Consider the following 15,485-nt stretch of genomic DNA (forward strand, 5'->3'; position numbering starts at 1 on the left):
TATGTTGTGCAATTTTGTTTACTGCGTTTGTTACATTTTTCTCGCATCAATAAACAATTTGTGACAACATATAATTTATCCAATTAATTATAATCAAATTATTATTGCGGAGTTGGATTTCTTAGACGTTTTTGGTTACAATTATGTTGATCATCGATCATTTCTTCATCTGCGATTCATCACATTATCGATGAAAAAAAAATTAAATTTATTTCAAAACATTCAACAATGAATCGAAATGATACACGATTCACCAGTAATAATAATAAATCAACATTTCTTTCATCATATCTGGCTAGCGATGATGAAGAAGATAATCTCGAAAATTTTGGCCAAACAAATGATAATTCCGAACGTTTGGAAATACTAGCGCCAATTCCATTAAATATTCCTAATACAATCGAAAATGGTCATCATGATCTCTCAACTGATACAAGTTGCAGCTCTAGTTCAACAATGAATTCCAATTATAATCAAATTCATCAAGAAAGTTATTTAAATATTTGGAATGATAACCTAATTGAATCAGCTACACCACGTAGAGCTCAATATCGTGTGATATTTGAGATAATCAAAGCTCGTACAATAACTAACAATGAAACAAGACAAAAATTTGTCAATTATACTATTCTAATGAAACGAGTACCCGGATTGGAAACAGAACCAGCCATCATTGAACGTAGATATTCAGAATTTCGTAATTTTTATAATGCAATCAAGAGAAAATATCCGTTACTGCTCAAAGATATTATATTTCCAAAAAAAATTTTTATTGGCAATTTTTCTGCAGAAGTGATAGCAGAACGTAGTTTGGCTTTTCAAAAATTTTTAACATATTGCCTTAGTTTACCTGAAATTCGTTCATCAAAAGAATTTGCCCAATTTCTCTATTATCCTGAATTGAAAGAGACTAAAAATTGCCTAAAATCAATCCGATTAGAAGAAGCGGCTAGTATTTTAGAGAATGTCTATTATATTCAAAGTAAATTATCATCACATAGCGGACAGCCGGATCGTCAATTGATTCATACGTTATGTTGTTTAATCGGTTGCCTTAATGCTGTCGATAATACGACAGATGCAAAAAAATTAGCACGAAAAACATTCGAAATGTTATTTGAAAATCCAGTTGTTTTGATACCGAGCCATTGTGTTACAAATGATAGTAATGCAATTTTCGAAGTAAATAATCTTTATGAATCAAGTCAACTAATTGTGCCACTGATACTTCTTTCACTTCGTCATGAATGGTTTTCTGGCCAACAGAAATTGGCTTTAGAGAAAAAATTGGAAGAATTGTGTCGAAAACGTAGTTTGCCAAGAAATATTGATTCACATCCTAAATTATTGGAAATTATTCTACGAAAAGATTTCTCACCAATCTTATGAATTAAGATAATAATCAATCGATCGAAGCATAATCGTTGGAAGGCATTAATATCTAATCAACATTTTTCAATCAAACATAACATTCATATCCTATTAATTATTATTGTATTATTCATTAGTAAATTATTTTAAGATTTTTTAACTTTATTTATCAATCGAAAATTATTTATTTTATACAAAATGAATGATGTGACCATGTAAGACGATTGTATTTCTGTGATTAACTTGAAATGAATAAATTCATTGAATTCATTGAATATAAAATTGGTGAGATCATGACTATTTTTAATTGATTGTTATCGCCAGTATCAATCCCATAACGACACCGATTGCTATTACAGAAAGTATGACCACCAAAACGATTATATGGCCATTAGTATTGGTCGATGTTTTTGATAAAAGTTTACATTTTTGACTGTTATATTGATTATGATGATGATGATGATGATAATTTGTTGGAATTTGATTTTTGCTGTTGAATTCAGATTTCAATGAAGTTGGCAGTTGTTTAGTGTATGGTTGACTATATGACATACGCATTGGTTGTCTGGGATATATTGCTGTCGATGATGTTGTTGTTGGAAAATAAGCTCCTGGATAAAATGTTTGACTAGAATATAAAGGATGATAACCATGATTGGTTGGAAGCTGAAATATGGTATGATTCCTTCCAACGTTTGTCGGATAAAAATATGTTGCCGATGGAAACCATGAATATGATGGTGTTTGATGATGGATTCCGGTATAATAATCTCGTATATCTCTTGAAGATGGCAATTTATGATGCATTTGATGTGTATGAAAATATTTTGTTGGTTGGCCATATTGATTGTCTAGATAATAAAAATTGAATCATCATATTATACAAAAATTATAATCACAAATAATTTATTACCTAAACGGATGAAATATGGATTTTGAATCTTTGATGTTTTATAATAATTGGATCGTTGATCTAAATTCATAGCTGATTTATATAATCTTTGATTATGTTTGTTATTATAATGATGGCGATAATGATGATAGCGATTGTGTTTGTTTGTAGGTTTAATTAGATGTTCAGTTGACAGGCACATTAAACTCGAAGAATTCGATGTAATTGACCGTGTGGATTCCGATGAATAACAAAAATTATTTATATCGTGTTTAATTTTCATTTTACTATTTGTTTTCTCAATTATACAACATTTTCCAGCATTTAAATTTTTCGATATATTTTTATTGAAATTTAAAGCTCTACATTGCCATACCTGTGGCAAACGATGATAATCAACAATTGATGATGATGATGGCGGTTCTTCTTGATCCCTGCCATTTAAGATTGGGATATAATCATTCATTTTTTCATTGGATTTTGTATTGTCATCAATCACCATCGATTTATTTGAACTATGAAAAGAAATGAAGCATTACAGTTGGCGCTACATCTTTAGATAATGCTAGCGATGGATTGTCGACCATCATCGTCAATGATAAAGATGATCCAGGTATGAAAATATATTCGAACTTTGACAACGTTCAAAATTGAATAAAAAAAAAGAAAAGAAAACAAAGTAATATCTAAACTTGATCGGAAAAAAAAATCAACTTGAATATCTGGCTCAATGCACGATCAACTATTCACTATTATAGCTAGCATTGTCGACTTTGTTTAATGATAAGCAATCTTCATCTTAACCATCTATGTATATACACCGATATATCGAGATACACTTCAAAGAACATTTAAAGTCAATGACCGTATAACCAAAGTTTTGATGTTGAACGAACCGAGAAAAAAAAATTCGTAACATAACAATAGGCATCGTAAGGTAATGTGTTTGCTGGACAGAGAAAAAATTCGAATCTACCTTTTTTATCAAGTTGATTTTTTTCTCATTATCTTCTATTGTATGTTATCGAATTCAAAATATATAATAAGGCCAGAATATAAAAAAAATGATGATCACCATAGAATTTTATAGACATAATTTAAAGAAAAAAAAGGATGAATCAAAATCATTATTTTCTTGTTTGCAGTCATCATGAATATGAAAAAATGATTCATCCAAAAAGAGATAATTAATATCATTGTTGTGTCGATGTGTGCTATAATACAATTGGAAGAAAAAATGAAATAACATGCAGATAAAATAAAATAAAATGCAATTTTAAGACGAAATTATAGATGATTGGATTGAATTATTAAATTCGTCGATCGGTTGGAAGGTATCTGTCCATCGTTTATAAATTCAAGATGTCATTCAGTATTGTGCCATTCTTCATCATCAGGCACTTCACCGTTAGGCATAACGCTATTGTAATGTTCACCCAAACGATAGGCATGCCGGAAGTAGCTATAATTTGAAATGATAAATGATTATATTATATAAACAATAATATATAAAAGATTTACCATAGAATCAAAGGATTTTTCGAACCAAATTCACTAAAACCGATTTGTATTGGAGTACCTTCGGCTTGTATTATTTCGATAGGCACTTTAAGAGTATTTGACAAGGCTTTCAATTCCAGATGACCGCCCCAAGTTTTTGTATTTGCTATTTTATCACAATACACTTCAAATTCTTTATCAGTCACCACACTATTTTCATCGTTCAATAAGAATGGTATGAAATCATCTTTATTCTGGCGTATGTACTCACTAGCCTGATATCGTAATTCATCCACCGTTTGATCGATATTCCGTGTCAACCGAAGTTGATGTTCAATTGCTTTATACATACAATCACCATCTGATGGTATTTCACAAAGGCTTAGATTTCTTTCCTCTAAAAGGCTTTCAATTTTTTTCATTTCAATCGATCTCGTACTATCAATATCGTCTAATAGACCAGCTTTAATACGTTCTTGTCGTTCACGATCTTTACGTTCTTTGTTTTCTCGTCTACGTTGTGATTTGGTTATTTTTGGTTTATTTAAATTCTCCATCGATCTATTATTCTCTTCATAATCATAATCATTATCTGATTTATCATTTTGTGATGATTCTATTAAATTTTTTTGTTGGAGAGAATTCTGTTGTTGTTGTTGTTGTTGATGTAGCTGCTGCTGCTGCCAATCGAAAATTTCTTGTTCATGTTTTGCTTTCAATTCTGCTTCCATCAATTCAATTTGACTATTTATCTCTTTCTTCTTTTTTTTATCATTTTTAGGAACACTAAACCGTAGTTTTGTTACTTTAGCTATAAGAATTAAAATTAAATTTCAAGTAAATACTTCAAGTATTAAAAATGTTCAATAAATACCATTTAAATCTTTTTTCTCTTGCCGTTGTCTTTCAATTATTTCTTCGGGTAGATCCGGCATAGACATTATTTGATCGTCTCCCATCCAGGTGATAAAGTCCCTGAGTGTTTTTTATTTTTCGAAACAAAAATAACTAAATAAATGCAAGTGATTTTGAAAAAAAAATGGGAAAACAAGCTGAAATTACAATGGACTTGTCGACTATTTTAATTTCTTCGGGTTTGTACTGTGCGCACATCACATATTCGATAGTATCGATAGTGTTTAAATTTTCTTGTGTGCGTGTCGTGCATTTTTATGCATGGAGAGAGAGCATTATCCGATTTTTTTTCGATGGCACCGACACCGATTTCAGCAACAGTGTTAGTGTTGTTCTGATGCAATAATTTTTGATCAATTTTTTTTTAAATTCAATATTCATACAGAGAAAATTAATCAATAATGGCCGACGATGAATTGGTAATTAATTATTTGCATTGTTACAATGAATTGAAAACTATTCCTTTTTTTTGATTATTCAGGATTTAGATTTGACTACGAAGAAGAAAAAGAAGACAAAAAAACCATATGATTTTACTGCATTGGACGATGAAGAATCATCTGTCAAAACTGAAAGTGTAAATGATTCAAATGTTGCCACTGAAACAAAAACCAATGATGTTCCATTGGACGATGATCTGGATTTAGCCGATTTTTCCGGCCTTAAAAAGAAGAAAAAGAAAAAGAAACCATTCAATCTGGAAGAGCTAGAGAATGCTTTACCAAGCGAAAGCGGTGAAAAAGAAAGCCCTGGTGATGAAAAACCGGATGATTCTCAAGCTACCGAAGCTGTCGATGATTTTGATCTAGATTTCAGTGTATCAAAGAAGAAGAAGAAAAAAAAGAAGACTACTTTTGATTTGCCGGATCAAGATGATTTTGACAAAGAAAACGATGCAGATGCTGATGACGATTTAAAAGAGGACATCCAATTCAGTGGTGGCCCATCTAAATGGCTAGATTCGGATCGGGATTATACCTATGATGAATTATTAGAAATGATTTATAACAAGATCAAGGAAAAGAATCCTGAAAGTGAATCTGGAGGTAGAAAAAAATATGTTTTACGTCCTCCACAAGTTCTTCGTATTGGTACCAAAAAAACATCATTTGCCAATTTTCTTGAAATTTGTAAATCGTATGTCTTACTAATATATATTAGTAATTTAATTTTAATATAATCACTAATTACTCTATTCATGTAGGCTTCATCGACAATCGAAACATTTGCAGAATTTTTTATTAACCGAATTGGGTACTAGTGGTTCAGTTGATGCAAATAATCAATTGATCATCAAAGGTCGTTTCCAACAAAAACAGATCGAAAGTGTACTTCGACGATATATAAGTATGTTTTTTTTTATTGTAAAAAATATGATCATGTAACATGTATTTTATCCACAGAGGAATATGTTGCTTGCCAAACATGTCGTTCGCCTGAAACGATTCTTCAAAAGGAAACACGTCTATTTTTCTTACAATGCGAAAGTTGTGGGTCAAGAAGATCGGTGGCCAACATTAAAAGTGGATTTCAAGCCGTCACCGGACGTCGTTCGGCAATGCGTGCTCGTACTAATTGAGTCTTTATATTTCCATCTTGTACTGATGATCATAGGCTTTTTCGTACATTCAGATTTTTATTATAATAATCAATTTTATTTGCATTCACAAAAAATGATGATGAATTATATTTCAATCAAAAATTAAAAAAAAATTTGAATGTTGAAAAAATTTTTGTTGTTATAATTTGTCAACATCGTCGCCAACACAAAATTGTAATGGCATATTCCTGATGGTGGCATTACAATTCTCTCTTAGCATCATACATTGGTTAAGGTAGATTTTTTTATTCGATCCACAAACTGGATCATAGATTGGAATACAATAGGCTGGACATTTTGAAGCCGTTGCACATTCGCTCATATCTACCTTTTCGATTCCATTGCTATAATTTTTAATTTAGAATTCTATGACCATCTTGAAAATAAAGATTTTATAATTTACTTACTCGCAATTCTGCATTTTCAAATAACATTCATTCAGATAGACTTGACCATCACTTCCACAAACAGGTTTATATAATTCAAGACAATTGTCCGGACAATGATCCTGTCTGGACTCTGTTTACGTGAGAAAAAAAAAACAATTTTTTTTTGTTAGGAATTTTATTCATTATTAATGGTAATCATACTTCGAGCATTGTTTCCAAGACAGAATAGAATCGGACGCTCCCGGATCAATTTTCTAATGCATCAATCAAAATAATCGTGATTTATAATATTCATCATCAATGATCAATGATATGGTTTACTTACCCACAATTACGTTTGTGCATCACGCATTTATTCGGATAGATTTTATTATCATCTGAATTATTTAGTAGATAGATTAATTAATTAGATTCTTTGTGTGCGAATATTAAGACTTAATTTATGAATAAAAAATCTTGACAGGCTTTGTGACTGACTGACTGACCGATCGACAAACTAACCTGCACAAACTGGATCCTGAATATCTAAACAATCCGCCGGACATAATGGATGTAATCCACGACATTCTTCCCAATCACTCACGCTTAGGCTTTTCATTCGTAGAACAAAAAAAATAAATAAAATTAATTAATACAATGATTATTCATGAGATTCAAATGAATAATGGGCAGGTTCATAATTAGAAAATGAAAATAAGAATTTTTTTTCTTACCTACAATTAGACAAAAGATGCATAGAACATTCAGTGTCGAAAACCGTACCATTCGATGAACATACTGGTGAGTATGGTTCATTGTTCGGACATTTTTCAGGACATTTTTGTTCTTGTTTCTCCGAAGAAACTAATTCAAATTTTGAATAAACAATTTTTTCATGAACAAAATTGCATCATAATTAAACTTACAAATAAAATTCAAATCAAAAGTGATGAAAAAAATGATGAGGAAAAAATTCAAAGTTTTGACCATGGCCATGAGTTGAAATTTACTGATCGTCTCGTTTCGATATTAAATATTAATGTTAATGATGATGATGATGTGTGTTTGCAAGTGTCTGTGTTTCTATGTTCGTCGTCGATAAAACTACCAACGAATTGAAAAAAAAACTTGAAATCACTATATTTCATTTGACAGCCAGAAAAAAACAACAACAAAACCTTCACCTTCAATGATCACATTCAATTTTATTGTATTTATTGTATGGTTGATGATGTTGTTGTTGAAAGAACAATGACCATAAAAGGCTTTATTTGATCGAATATACACCAGCAAATCATGGCCATCAAGAGGGTGTCGCTTTAAAATGTTAATTATTTTTGTCAAATATTTAAATGAAAAATATCATACAAAGAATTATGGAAATATGTATTTTTTTTATGCAAAGCACTGAAAAAATGAATATTATTTATAAATAAATCAAAAGATTAAATTGAATTTTTTTTTGGTATGAGATAATGATTGGAAATTTTTTGTTTTTTGGCTTAGATTTAGATTCATCGCTATGCTTGGATGATGGTATTAGAATGACAAGAAACAAGAATCTCATACCATCAATGAGCTAGGATTTTTTTGTTTTGTTTAAACTATGCTTTGGTCATTTAGATTGCTGGAGGTGGAGAGGTTCGAGAATGATGTGGATGATGTTGATGATGCTGTCCATTATGATGATTATGAAGGTCATGACGAATTTGATGTTGATGATTATTATTTGGTGAATTTTGTAAACTAGTCTGAAACAGTTGGTGGTGGTTGTGGTTGTAATTCAACCACAGACCTGATTTCTGTGTTGAACATTGAGATTCAGTTCTGTTGAATCGTAAACCAAATGAACATATAGGTTCAGAACATTCACCAGTTTGTATACATTTAGCTCGTAATGGATCAAATTTTGCTAGGCCATCTTGAATTTTCAGACAAAATTTGTAGGATACTTCCTTATCGCTATCATTATCGGTAGTAAAATGGCCCAATTGACGAACACAATCACAAATACAGCGTTGATCTGTGCCACGAAATCTTTGAATGAATGGCTCGGGACATTTGATGACATGTTTGCATTTATGATGATGATTATTATGACGGTGGTGATGATGATGATGATGATGACCTTGCTGATGACCATGATCAGAACCAGCACTCATTAAACGCAAAGGAGGTCGAATTTGGACACTTCTTGGCATATAATTGATTGGTTTACATTCACAATGAGTATGATTTAAAAATGTAAGCCGTTCAATGCCAACAGCATTACCACCAGTTATATTATTCTTCATATCGGAACGAATTACATGGAAATATAATTCGACCAATTGAGTTTTACTTGGTTCACAGCGATGTGTCCTGCAAATATATAAATTGATCAAATGAACAAAGGTAACAACAAAAAAAAAATCAATTCATCAAATGCTTACACATCTTCACAGCATCCGCTTTCATCATCACATCTATGCAGAACAGTGCATCTATGCAAATCATCAAAAAAAAAATTCATAATAAGATTTAAAATAAATTTCAAGAACAAAAAGCCATACCTAGGTACATATTGTTTTAATGGTGATGCATGATAATCCAACACTTTTACTAATTTAGCACGAGGTGTTGAACATGAATATTTTGTTCGAATATAGAATAGATGACTATTTGCCAGATTGACTTCGGTAAAATTCCATTCATGACGAAATATAAAATTTTCCTCATCATTCAATGGATTATGATGAGACAATGCTGAAAATGAATACGATGGTGATGAAAATTCAATCGTAGGTACTATAGATGTCAAAGTAGAAGTGGTCGATTCATATTTATTTCGACCTCGAAATTTTCTCTGTTGATCACGATCATCATCGATCAGATTTTCTGTTTCGTCGTTAAACATAAAATTTTTCGACATCAAATTATGATGATTCATTTCACTGTTTTTATCATCATGATGAAATGATAATGATGTACATTGTATCGATGAAATCATGAATAAAGACATGATGAAGATTATAATTTCGTTGATGAATGATCGATTTTTCAGTTGTATACACCGAGCCAAAATTTTGGCCCGCACAACAAACGACATTAAAGATTTCATGAGTAGGTATTTTTTTCAATTTTTTACGAATTTTTGATTATTGGAATCTGGCAGAAAAATTATTATAAACAGAGAAAGTGATCATTTCATTTGTTTGTCAAACCATTTGATCAAATTGTTTTGTCGAATGATGATGATTGTGGTTAATGGCCATCAATATGATGATGGTCTTGGTAGTGATTATCACGATATAAATCAGACTTTGTTTAAATTCTGTCAAAATAACATGAATCAATTTGCTTGGAAAAATAAATAATAATTTCATCGACAACAACAATTCCACATTTGAATAGATTCGAATTCAGTGATCATCAAATATCCAATCATATTTGACCTGAATTCACATCTATTTGTCTATAAAGATTGAATGATGAGATTAAATAAACACGTCTGTGATAATTATTGAGTTATTGTATGAAAAACTGTGTGGTTGGTCGATCTGGTTGGTTGATGAGCGACGATATCAAAGTAAATAAAAAAAAAAATTCTTTTTCATTTTTAATCATGATTTACCCTAATACTGTTCATGTTCTTCATTATAATTATCGTTTGTCGTTTATATTTGATATATATTCTATTTCTTGATTGTCTAGTGAAAGTCTAGCTCTCTGTGTATGTGTTCATAAAACTTACACAAACATCGAAAGATTACATCTTCATTAATCCAAAAAAAACTAAAAACAAAAATCCATGGTATTTTTATTTATACTACTATCAATTGGCATAAAAACAAATAAACATGGTTGGAGCTTTTATTATTATTGTTGAATTGGTTGGTTGATTATCAAACAAATAAATGCAAAAAAAATGGTCGTGTTTTAGGCAAAACTGTTAAATGTATCAAAATTCAAGAATCAGGTAATGTTCAATTGATGATCATGACTATGAATGGAAACAATAATAAACACATCAGGAAAACTAATGCTGAAAAAGTTTTGCCGGCTTCTTCTTGTTCAATCGATTGAAGGAAAGATGAACTATCGACCAGAAAAAAAAACCACAAAAAAATTCAAAGCATAATGTAACTCTGATGGTGGTTGTGGTGGTCTAGTGGTAGTCAAAGATAATATTAATTAGTTTGACCGCTAGTTGCTATTTTGGCATACGCAGAAAATTGATGATCATTTTATCCATATAAATAACATATATGAACAACGGTTCTTGGGTTAGTTGGTGAGAAATAATTGAATGAATGAATTTTCAAACTGATCAAGCGAATCGATCAATCTTGTTCACGACGAACTTTAATAGTTTTGAACGACAACAGGTGAAAGTTAAGATAATGATGATGATGATGATTGAAAGTTGAATAGTTCAGAGAAAATCAATCAAATTTTCCGCGAACTAATAGAATGATCGAGAATATCGATTCACATAATCATGGATAATTAACTTTGAACTTTGTACAATATAAATAATCACACAAAGACACGAATAATATTGGTCGCATCACACTAATACAAAAAACCTATACTTGCAGACCAAACATTGGTGTGTGTGTGTGTGTCTTCATAACATGAACAGCGGTAAATGATGATCTTTTTGAAGCCAATTCGTTGTTCTATCTTTTTTTTGGCTAGTTGGTTGGTTTATCGTGGCTACGTGGTTTGAATACAAAAACCTAATGACGACTGGTTGATTCGATGTATGGCTGGTTGTGGTTTTTTCATTGTCGTTTTGGAATGATCGTATGGTTCTATTGGTTCCGCTGTTTTTCATCAAAGACAATGATACGAATTCAGGAAAAAGAAACACAAATTGTTGTCACAGTAATTGTTTAAGCCTTTGAGTAATAAATTTGATCATAAATTTCGGGTTTAAACCAGTTATGATCGAGTTTTTTCTCCGAAGAACGTGGAATTTTTCCGATCTCGTAGACATAATTTGTCACAAGGACAATGCAAAATAAAACATAAGATAAATTTTAGTATGTATGCTTTTTTTTGTTTCTGTTTGTGTGTGCATGTAATGCAACAGATGGCCAAATCAATGATCATCTAAAATGGCCAGCAACAAGCAAACTAAAAAAAAACCAACCATACTAATGATGTGAACGAAATGGTATTTATCATAAAAAAAATATTTCATTCATTTTTTAAAGTCAAAAAAAAAAAAAAAATAGAAAAGAGTTTTAGGCATTCAAGACATCTGGAGCCGTAGGCCGTTTCACTAAAAAGAGGATTAAAATCACACTTTATGTCAATGATGTGTCAAAATTATTTAAACTAGTTTTTTTTTAAATACAATAATCTTTAATAAGATGATCCGATGAATGAATAAAATATTATGGGCGTTTATGATAGAATCTCTCAAAAAGTAAAAAAAAAGATTAAAAATTGAAGAAAATTTTACATATATATGCACACACACAGAATGATTACGAAACGTCGATTAGCATGAATTCTAGTTTGTTAGTGTTTAAACTTATGTTCACATTTTTAGTTTGTTGAAATACATGAATTCTCCTCTTACAATTTTAATTGTCAACTTTTTTTTGTGGTGGATGTGAAAAGCTAAACTTTGTATGAAGACATTTATAATGATATATATATATTGTGACATCGATTTGCTGACATTCGGTTGGCATTGTTATACTGTTGTTGCTGTCTAAAAACATCATTATGAATCGGTGTTGGTTGTAAATTTTTTTTTTTTTTTTTTTTTTTTTTGGTTGAAAATCTCAGAATGGCTGGCACATAATCATCACTATCGCGAAAAGTCATGAATCATTAAGTTTTACAACTTGATTCAATTTTTCCATCTCCATAACATCATTGTCGACAGTTGTATTACGACGTTGAGTGATGGAATGATTTCGAAGACGCATTTTATCAAATTTTCTTTTAATACTTTCACGAATCTATACAGAGAATTACATTGTTAATGAAATGAAGAGAATTTTTATCATCAAAAAATGTGAAAATCATACCTCTTGATTGAAGAAACAGAATACTGCCGTTACAATTGAACCTTGTAATGCTTCGGTGATGATCATTATATAGTGGAATACGAACTGATACGAAGCACATGATTCGAATGGATCGAATGGAACAATGTAGAACATATAGTGGATTCCAAACACTGGCACCAACAATAAGGATTTACCAACACTTGACCGTAATTGGTGATTCATGTTGTTTGATGTAGTAAATGATTTATGCAACAAAACATACATCATGTAGATTAACAATATGGTATTTATCTTTTAAAAAAAAATTTCATTCATTGATTCAGTATTTGTAAAATAAATATTTCTACTCTATACTTACAACAATGAATGTAATGGTAGGTACAATGTATATTAATTCCCAATAACCCATCGATTTGGTCCAACAACTTTTGTTAAATACTTCCATTGAATGAATAAATGTATAAAATGAAATTATTATGATGGGAGAAAACCATCCTAACAGATAGAATTTGATCATTCTTATTTTATTGACAGGCAATGGACGGACAACAAGCTGCCAAAGTATAATGCCTTCATTTAACATCCAACAATAATTGGTTAAACGCGCCGTTTTCATCAAAAGCATCAATATTCGACACCATATTGGACTTTTAAAAAATTATCATTAAAAATAGAATAGATAACAAATTGATGACTTACTTTTTATCGATCATAGAATTGAGACGATAATGTTGTTCTTTGATGAATATCAATACAGAAAGAGAAAATGATGCGGTGAGTATGAGCGATAGGAAAAAATTAAGATGAATTTCTCTCAATTTGTGACGGTCATTGCAGAATGCCCAGAGTAAAATGAAACCGATCGATGTGAGTACCAAAGAAATGACATAGATAACTATCGATATACGAATAAATTTTAGTTTAATTGTTGCACCAGGTGTCGAACATGGTAGATAATTTGTGTATTCTTCAGAATAGTTGATCCATTTTTTTTCAACTTCATCAAAATGAGCTTTGCTTATTCTAGCCCATGTACTATTGTGCCAACATTCTTTATTCGCTAATTCGTTTCGACATGATGTTGGTTTAATACCCAAAGCAAAATATGTCATACTGGGACATGTTTGATAACTGATTGTACCCGGTTTGGCTGAATTCCAACACATAAAACCATCCCATTTAGCTGGACAATGATCATGTTCATGGGAATCATGATTTCCATTTTCCAACATTCGTACACAACATTGACGAGCTTGTTCACAACAATCGAGTAAAAGACCCTTCATGAATTAAATGATTTGTTTAGATAATAGATTTGATTATGAAAATTAATTAAAGTCTTACCATATAAAATTCGGATTTCAACTCTTTTTGAATGGAATTATTCGGCTGTTTAAGTGTTTCATATTTGAATTCCGTACAATTCGGATTGCAAAGAAGAACGTTGATTTGATCACTATAATTATAGATTACTTTCCATTTATGTACTGAATCAAAATTTATCCATGGACCTTCACTGCCAGCCATATACCATAAACATTGTGCACACATATTGTCCATAAAACGATCGATATTACGAAAATCATAGAAAAGATTACTTTTGCAAGGAAATCTATCCATCATTGTCGATGGTGATGGTGATAATAATGATGACGTAAATGATAATAACAAGATGGTAACAATCACTGATATCATTATATTTGTATTCAATTCTTCTTATCTTGATTAAATGTACAATTCAAATTATTATGAATGACTTGTGTACCAAGTGAACACAAGTGACATTCTTGTTGTTGAAACATTAACAAGAATTGTACATTGAAATATACGATGATTCTATTTTGAAATTTAATCGATAATTTGCCAATAATAATAATAAGTAATAAGAATCGAATGTAAAGAGCCAAATTCAATGTGATCTGTAGTGAAGAAAAAATCATGAATCATTAAAAAAAATTCTAATTTCAATAAGATTAAACTTTCTATATATCTTTATCATACGATGGACTAGGTCTGTGTGTGTGTGTGTGTGTCTGTGTCTCTATGTTTGTGTTTTCTGATTTTTTTTTTTTTTTGGTCGGTTATTATTGTTTTTTTTTCGTCTATCAACAGGCAACATAATCTAATCATCATCGTTATTGAGACATCATAAACATACCGACACACACCTTAACATCAATAATAAACTTATAATATAAATCTGTGTGTGTGTGTGTGTGTGTGTGTGTGTGTGTGTGTGTGTGTGTGTGTGTGTGTGTGTGTGTGTGTGTGTGTGTGTGTGTGTGTGTGTGTGTGTGTGTGTGTGTGTGTGTGTGTGTGTGTGTGTGTGTGTGTATGTATGTAGGTACAAAATGAAATCATCATAAGATTGACATGGAAAAAAAAATAAAAATTATTATTAATTATATTAATTCACACCAATTTCTTTTTATACTTGACAATTGGATTTTGTGTTATCAATATCATCATCATCGTCATTATTATTGTTATAAGTTTTTGATATGATTTTCTTCAATCATGACAAAATCATTGTTTGTATTGTTTGTTACCAAAAATAGTGCATAATTTTATATTGAGAAAAATAATAATAAAATCCGGATATCACACCTGTATGGTATCATCATGATTGACATTGACAGAGGATTAATTTTTATTTTTGGCCGTCAATTATATATTTATTTTATTAATAAATAAAATGAAAAAAAAAATTACCATTATTCGTATCATAACATTTCACCAGATGTCGTATATTTTTATTTAATTATTTTCATTATTTTTAATAATAACCGATTACACTAGATGTCGTAGTCGGTTATTAATTATCATTG

The 15,485-nt window shown here is 30.5% G+C and overlaps 7 protein-coding genes across 7 annotated transcripts; 2 read left to right on the forward strand and 5 right to left on the reverse strand.

The window, feature by feature from the left end:
* Positions 1-16: 16 nt before the first annotated feature.
* On the forward strand, positions 17-1,653 carry Snx21 (Sorting nexin 21). The gene has a single exon (XM_047055374.2). The coding sequence runs from the start codon at positions 229-231 to the stop codon at positions 1,387-1,389; it is 1,161 nt and encodes a 386-aa protein (XP_046911330.2). The 5' UTR covers positions 17-228; the 3' UTR covers positions 1,390-1,653.
* Positions 1,522-3,009, reverse strand: LOC124492472 (uncharacterized). The gene is made up of 2 exons (XM_047055382.2): positions 2,285-3,009; positions 1,522-2,222 (listed from the first exon to the last, which is right to left on the reverse strand). The coding sequence occupies exons 1-2, from the start codon at positions 2,763-2,765 to the stop codon at positions 1,675-1,677; spliced, it is 1,029 nt and encodes a 342-aa protein (XP_046911338.1). The 5' UTR covers positions 2,766-3,009; the 3' UTR covers positions 1,522-1,674.
* A 312-nt stretch (positions 3,010-3,321) lies between these two features.
* Positions 3,322-4,868, reverse strand: LOC124492475 (deubiquitinase OTUD6B). Its single transcript, XM_047055385.2, has 3 exons — positions 4,638-4,868; positions 3,785-4,574; positions 3,322-3,725 (listed from the first exon to the last, which is right to left on the reverse strand). Exons 1-3 carry the CDS (start codon positions 4,720-4,722, stop codon positions 3,629-3,631), a joined length of 972 nt encoding a protein of 323 aa, XP_046911341.2. The 5' UTR covers positions 4,723-4,868; the 3' UTR covers positions 3,322-3,628.
* A 72-nt stretch (positions 4,869-4,940) lies between these two features.
* On the forward strand, positions 4,941-6,408 carry eIF2beta (eukaryotic translation initiation factor 2 subunit beta). The gene is made up of 4 exons (XM_047055384.2): positions 4,941-5,097; positions 5,160-5,815; positions 5,883-6,025; positions 6,082-6,408. The coding sequence occupies exons 1-4, from the start codon at positions 5,080-5,082 to the stop codon at positions 6,255-6,257; spliced, it is 993 nt and encodes a 330-aa protein (XP_046911340.2). The 5' UTR covers positions 4,941-5,079; the 3' UTR covers positions 6,258-6,408.
* LOC124492486 (uncharacterized) lies at positions 6,312-7,928 on the reverse strand. The gene is made up of 7 exons (XM_047055397.2): positions 7,573-7,928; positions 7,381-7,510; positions 7,169-7,257; positions 6,993-7,044; positions 6,869-6,921; positions 6,686-6,797; positions 6,312-6,622 (listed from the first exon to the last, which is right to left on the reverse strand). The coding sequence occupies exons 1-7, from the start codon at positions 7,640-7,642 to the stop codon at positions 6,418-6,420; spliced, it is 711 nt and encodes a 236-aa protein (XP_046911353.1). The 5' UTR covers positions 7,643-7,928; the 3' UTR covers positions 6,312-6,417.
* Positions 7,929-8,102: 174 nt separating this feature from the next.
* LOC124492454 (uncharacterized) lies at positions 8,103-11,760 on the reverse strand. The gene is made up of 3 exons (XM_047055363.2): positions 9,199-11,760; positions 9,079-9,129; positions 8,103-9,007 (listed from the first exon to the last, which is right to left on the reverse strand). The coding sequence occupies exons 1-3, from the start codon at positions 9,744-9,746 to the stop codon at positions 8,266-8,268; spliced, it is 1,341 nt and encodes a 446-aa protein (XP_046911319.2). The 5' UTR covers positions 9,747-11,760; the 3' UTR covers positions 8,103-8,265.
* Positions 11,761-11,975: 215 nt separating this feature from the next.
* LOC124492438 (calcitonin gene-related peptide type 1 receptor) lies at positions 11,976-14,797 on the reverse strand. Its single transcript, XM_047055341.2, has 5 exons — positions 14,002-14,797; positions 13,357-13,937; positions 13,016-13,304; positions 12,676-12,948; positions 11,976-12,606 (listed from the first exon to the last, which is right to left on the reverse strand). Exons 1-5 carry the CDS (start codon positions 14,350-14,352, stop codon positions 12,466-12,468), a joined length of 1,635 nt encoding a protein of 544 aa, XP_046911297.2. The 5' UTR covers positions 14,353-14,797; the 3' UTR covers positions 11,976-12,465.
* Between the last annotated feature and the right edge of the window lie 688 nt (positions 14,798-15,485).

This window comes from Dermatophagoides farinae, chromosome 1 (assembly GCF_024713945.1).
Source record: "Dermatophagoides farinae isolate YC_2012a chromosome 1, ASM2471394v1, whole genome shotgun sequence".
NCBI classification, from domain to species: domain Eukaryota; kingdom Metazoa; phylum Arthropoda; class Arachnida; order Sarcoptiformes; family Pyroglyphidae; genus Dermatophagoides; species Dermatophagoides farinae.

Coding starts and splice junctions, on each gene's coding strand:
- Snx21 (XM_047055374.2), top strand. CDS start 229: ATGAATCGAAATGATACACGATTCACCAGTAATAATAATAAATCAACA.
- LOC124492472 (XM_047055382.2), bottom strand. CDS start 2,765: ATGGTGATTGATGACAATACAAAATCCAATGAAAAAATGAATGATTAT. Junction 2,223..2,284: donor TCCATATTTCATCCGTTTAG/GTAATAAATTAT, acceptor TTTATTATCTAG/ACAATCAATATGGCCAACCA.
- LOC124492475 (XM_047055385.2), bottom strand. CDS start 4,722: ATGGGAGACGATCAAATAATGTCTATGCCGGATCTACCCGAAGAAATA. Junction 4,575..4,637: donor AGAGAAAAAAGATTTAAATG/GTATTTATTGAA, acceptor TAATTCTTATAG/CTAAAGTAACAAAACTACGG. Junction 3,726..3,784: donor AAAAATCCTTTGATTCTATG/GTAAATCTTTTA, acceptor TTCAAATTATAG/CTACTTCCGGCATGCCTATC.
- eIF2beta (XM_047055384.2), top strand. Junction 5,816..5,882: donor TTTCTTGAAATTTGTAAATC/GTATGTCTTACT, acceptor CTATTCATGTAG/GCTTCATCGACAATCGAAAC. Junction 6,026..6,081: donor TGTACTTCGACGATATATAA/GTATGTTTTTTT, acceptor TTTTATCCACAG/AGGAATATGTTGCTTGCCAA.
- LOC124492486 (XM_047055397.2), bottom strand. CDS start 7,642: ATGGCCATGGTCAAAACTTTGAATTTTTTCCTCATCATTTTTTTCATC. Junction 7,511..7,572: donor TTTTGATTTGAATTTTATTT/GTAAGTTTAATT, acceptor AATTTGAATTAG/TTTCTTCGGAGAAACAAGAA. Junction 7,045..7,168: donor TCAGGATCCAGTTTGTGCAG/GTTAGTTTGTCG, acceptor TAAATAATTCAG/ATGATAATAAAATCTATCCG.
- LOC124492454 (XM_047055363.2), bottom strand. CDS start 9,746: ATGAAATCTTTAATGTCGTTTGTTGTGCGGGCCAAAATTTTGGCTCGG. Junction 9,130..9,198: donor TTAAAACAATATGTACCTAG/GTATGGCTTTTT, acceptor TGATTTGCATAG/ATGCACTGTTCTGCATAGAT. Junction 9,008..9,078: donor AGCGGATGCTGTGAAGATGT/GTAAGCATTTGA, acceptor ATATATTTGCAG/GACACATCGCTGTGAACCAA.
- LOC124492438 (XM_047055341.2), bottom strand. CDS start 14,352: ATGATATCAGTGATTGTTACCATCTTGTTATTATCATTTACGTCATCA. Junction 13,305..13,356: donor AATTCTATGATCGATAAAAA/GTAAGTCATCAA, acceptor ATTTTTTAAAAG/TCCAATATGGTGTCGAATAT. Junction 12,607..12,675: donor TCTGTTTCTTCAATCAAGAG/GTATGATTTTCA, acceptor TTCTCTGTATAG/ATTCGTGAAAGTATTAAAAG.